Below are 5,290 nucleotides of genomic sequence, written 5' to 3' on the forward strand. Positions count from 1 at the left end.
ATAATAATATTATTATCAGATCTTTACGTATTATAAAAAATTTATTTAACAATTATTTGGATAGATTAAAAATCAGGAAAACTGTGACTTAAAATCGTTTTTTCACTTATTTGATCTGTGAGACAAGTAAACCATGATATGTAGCATTTTTCGGTTGAAATGATCCAAGTAACCAATTTTTAAAGGTTCGATGATTTATTTATTAAAAAATATATGTAAGAATGATTTTTTTGTAAATAACTATGACTCAGTGAGTTGCACGATATTAACTTTTTTATTTTATTTTCTTTACATTTTTTTAATTACATCGTTTTTAAAAAATTAAAATAACCCAAGAATTTTGAAATACTACTTTATGTAAAAGTGATTACATTTTTTAAGTCATTTTATAAAAATAACTTTTAACTTATACAAATTTAAAAAGATTAAAATAATTAAGTAACTAGTTTTCTAATATAAGCTCAATCATTTAACTATTAAAAAAAATGCAACCACTTAATCAATCAACATAAAAAAGTTCAACAACTTATGCAATAAAAAAAAGTTTCAAGAAACTTAATAATTCAAAATGGAACAATTTCTTTAAGTTTTTAAACTTTTTTCTTAATTTAAATTCAATACAAATGATTTCTATAAATATTTAGTCGATTAAAATAACTAATTAATTATAAAAATTAACTTTTTGAATTAAACTATTATAATATATATATATATATATATATTATAATAGTAAATATATACACACATATATATAATATAAGTAAAGATAATAAAATTATAATAAAAATATAAATAAAAATATTATATAATATATGTAAAGTATACATAAAGAATATATATATAATTATATAATATAATTTAATTAATATATATATATATATATATTAAATACTAAACGTTCAACGTCCCCTAATAAATTCGATTTGATGTTTATAAATTTAAAAGGTATTACAATTCTCAAACGTTCAACATCCCCTAATAAGGAGTGTTGAATGCCTTGGGATTTGAATCATACTAAAACACATAAAAGATCATAATCAATCAAATAATATAATATATATTATAATTATTATTATACACATCCTATATATATATATTATAATTATTATTATACACATCCTATATACACATATCTATAATTAATATTTTATTATTTTAAATTATATTATATATATATATATATATATATATATATATATATATATATATACTAGTGTGAACCCGTACAATGCCTTCGAAATTTATTAATATTAAATATTTTTTATTTAAATTATATTATTATATGATATATATTACAAAAGGATATTTTTATTACTTACAATTTATACCATTATATTTATTTAATTTTTGAATACATCTCTTACTTTTTCATTTTTCGTTTTACACTTTTATCACATTAACATACGTAATCGTATATTAAACTATAATACGTCAAAAAATATATTTTTATTTTAACAAGTTACACTGTTATAATCATCTCGTCAATATCGTCAAAATAGTCTAATATTGAATTTTTTTAATACTTAATTATATGATCGTAATAATATAAATATAAGAATAATATAAAATAAAAAGTAAAAAAGGAAGAAAATAAAGAAACTTAATAATATTTATAAAGGTATAAAGTGTATATTAAAAAAATCATATACAAATATAGACTATTTTGAAGGTATTAATCTATGCATTTATCCACAATATCTAGACCCTATTCACTCTCAATTATATCTAGACACTACTCATCTTGGCATCTTAAGTCACTTCATCTATACATCTTGGCATCTTAAGTTATTCCATCTTGGCATCTTAAATCATTTTATTGGTTTTACAGAAGAAAAGAGCCGGAGGTTTTCACCATTTTATTGGTTTTACAGAAGAAAAGAGCTAGAGGTTTTGAGTTGGAAGATTTGTTCACGGATGTGGAGGTAAATAAAAAGATTGTTTGTTTCACTATCGATTGTTTGTTTCACTATCTTCCTATCTTTTTCATGATGTATATTCTTTATCTCACTAATATTTGTTGTTTAATGTTCTTTAATGGGGTTTTCAGGTTTGATTTCTTCTGTATATCCATGTTTATGATCTAAAAAACTGAAAAAAGAGACCTTTCTGTTTATCCCATCTGAGTTTGGAGTAAAAGAGAACATCTTGGAAACTTTGTTGAAAGAAAAAAAGTAGAAATGGAAAGTGGGTATTCAAGGATGGATGAAGAAATCTTCCCTATTGGTCTATTTCTATGGAAAACTTAAAGATTTGAGACACATAGCTTTAGACATAGGGAAACAGCCATAGCAATAAAAAATAGAGGGGTAATATTTATTGTATATTATCATTATAACTATTTTAAGTTATATTATATAACTAGTATTATACTTTGTTTACTATTCAGAATGTGACATCCATTCTACCGATATAAAATTTATAAAATGTTGAATTGGAGAGAAGATGACAATCTGCATCCAAACAAATCAACTGGAGCTTACGGAAACCCTCAACCATCTGCATTTTCTACCGATATGGTATCTTTAAGTTTCATTTATTCTTGTTAAATTATATGGTATAACTAGTAGTTGTAACTTAACAAAGTCAATTTCAGGTGTTTAATTCTCGTCAAGATCTAATTGATTGGGTACGCAATGTGGCATTTTCACTTGGTTTTGTTATTGTTATCAAAAGAAGCAAAAGTGACTCATGTAGGGACCCATGTAAAGTTGTATTGCAATGTGATTGTGGCGGTATACACAAAGGTAACAAAACCTCCAGTAAACATATTGGGACAAGAAAAACAAATTGTCCATTTTGCTTGGTAGGAAAGCATTTGGGTAATGATTGTTGGACGTTAACTGCAAAATGTGAAGCACATAAYCATGACTTTGCATTACATCTGGAGGGTCATGCATATGCAAGACGAGTATCTGAAACTCAAGCTCGATTGGTGGAAGATTTGTCGGCCAACAATGTGAAACCTAGAGATATTTTATCAACAATCAAACAACAGTATCCAGATAATGTGTTTATAAAAAAGACGATATACAATCAATGCCAGAAACTTCGACTTAAGAAGAATGCAGGTAGAACTCCAATGCAAGTTGTGATGTTATTTTTACAGGATGAAGGCTACGTATATTATCGGGCAAATGACTCGACCAATAAATTGGAAGATCTATTCTTTGCTCATCATAGATCATTGAAGATATGGCATGCATTTCCACACGTGTTGTTGATGGATGCCACCTATAAAACGAACATGTTTAAGATGCCTCTCCTTGAAATTGTTGGTGTAACTTCAACTAATAAGACATTTTGCGTAGCATTTGTCTTTATGTACAAGGAAAAGATATCCAATTATACTTGGGCATTAAATTGTCTACAATGGTTAATGGAATGATGTCTTTATCCACGTGTGATCGTCACATATAGAGAGTTGGCATTGAAGAAAGCATGCATTATTGTTTTTCCCGGTGCTAAAAGATTACTTTGTAGATGGCACATCTACCAAAGTATCATGAGAAATTGTAGACCAACAATAACATCAAACTGTGCTTGAAGTTCCTTTTACGATATATGGGTGACATTAATTGCTTCGAAATCAAATGAAACTTACCTCTCTAATCTCGGAAAACTTGAAGCAGTATTGCTCAGCTATCCAGGTACACTCGAATGTATTGTAAATAAAAATGTTGATAGGTTTAACAACTATTATTCATGGAATTAAACTAATTTTGGTCAATTTTTCAGCTATTTTTCTTATCTGAATGACACATGGTTGACCCCATTTAAAGAAATGTTTGTATCTGTTTGGACTGACAAATTTCTCCACTTCGGAAATCAGACAAGTAACAGAGTGGAGAGCCAACATTCCAAGTTGAAAACTTACTTGGATTTTGCGTAATCAAGTCTACCGACATTTATGAGTAAGATCAATCAATTCATTCAATCCTAGGATACATAAATTAGAGCAAGTATTGAAGAGATCAAAAGTGTCACGAAACATCTTCATCGCATACCACACTTCCAACAACTGTGTGGTTTTGTTTCACTTTATGCATTAGACATAATACTCCAGAAATATCGACATGTTCAATCTGTTAGCTTATTCTCTATAAATTGTAATTGTCTACTACGTACAAGTTATGGGTTGTCATGTGCACATGAACAAATGCTATATTCCAACAAAAGTCATCATATCCCAATTGATTCGATTGATGTATTTTGGACAAAGCTTGATTTATCACCGTGCCAGTCTTTACAAGATGATGATATTGGTTGTGAAAATGAAGTCCAAATGTTTACCAAGTAATTTAAAAAACAATCGAGATCTGGTAAGTTTAGTTTTGTAAGGAAGATAAAAGAGATAACCAATGCATCAAAAACGTGGGTTCGTGAACCAGTTGTTAACAAGAGTACTCGTGGACGTCCCTCGTTGAAGGATAAACTTTTCAGAAAACCTCTTGTTGATCCGTCTTTTACAGCTGAAAGACCCCTTAGACGTAGCTGTTCAAACGCATCATCATTTGTTGACTTGAATGAAATAAGCTACGAGGAACCAGCGAGACATAGTTCTTTCGTCAACAATAATTATAATGCGCATTCATATATTTATCAATTTCCTGAAATGTTTCACCCTTACATCAGACAGGTACATGATGTGAGAGGTGATGGAAATTGTGGATTTCGAGCAATAGCTGTCCACCTTGGTCTTCATGAAGATGCATGGCCAACAATTTGGTTTAACTTGATGAAAGAGTTAGATGCATACAAGACAGAATACCTCAACATATTTGGAAGTCAGTATTAGAATATAGTTTACAATATTTTAAACTTCTTCCAATTAGATCGAGGTGGCCCAGTTGAACATTGGATGACCATGCCTGCAATTGATGTCTTGATTGCTTCAAAGTATAATGTAATCTTACACGTTATAGACATTACAGGTTGTTCAACATACTTACCGCTTAGGTCTACTCTGCCACCGTGGTATTAACATGTAAGTTTTTCAATTGGGTATGTTAACCGTAATCATTATGTGAAACTAGACTTGGCAGAAGGATACTCGATCCCTACTATTACTCCACATTTTTTTCATTTCTGCTATCCATGTGCTGCTGCATGGGCTACCTCGTATTTAGATCGAATAAATAAGTACCAACAACTTTTACGTGTTAATTGTACTATATATAATATTATTTTAGAATAAGTGAAAATGTAATATAAATTATGTTACGTCTTATTTATATATCAAATCTCAATTTTTTATGTTTTTAGTTTTATTTTTATAATTATATAATTATTT

At 28.3% G+C, this 5,290-nt stretch overlaps 1 protein-coding gene across 1 annotated transcript; it reads left to right on the forward strand.

Moving 5' to 3' along the window:
* Positions 1-2,423: 2,423 nt before the first annotated feature.
* On the forward strand, positions 2,424-3,385 carry LOC112506148 (protein FAR1-RELATED SEQUENCE 5-like). The gene is made up of 2 exons (XM_025110174.1): positions 2,424-2,516; positions 2,594-3,385. The coding sequence occupies exons 1-2, from the start codon at positions 2,424-2,426 to the stop codon at positions 3,383-3,385; spliced, it is 885 nt and encodes a 294-aa protein (XP_024965942.1).
* Positions 3,386-5,290: the final 1,905 nt, after the last annotated feature.

This window comes from Cynara cardunculus (assembly GCF_001531365.2).
Source record: "Cynara cardunculus var. scolymus isolate 2C chromosome LG 2, CcrdV1, whole genome shotgun sequence".
NCBI classification, from domain to species: domain Eukaryota; kingdom Viridiplantae; phylum Streptophyta; class Magnoliopsida; order Asterales; family Asteraceae; genus Cynara; species Cynara cardunculus.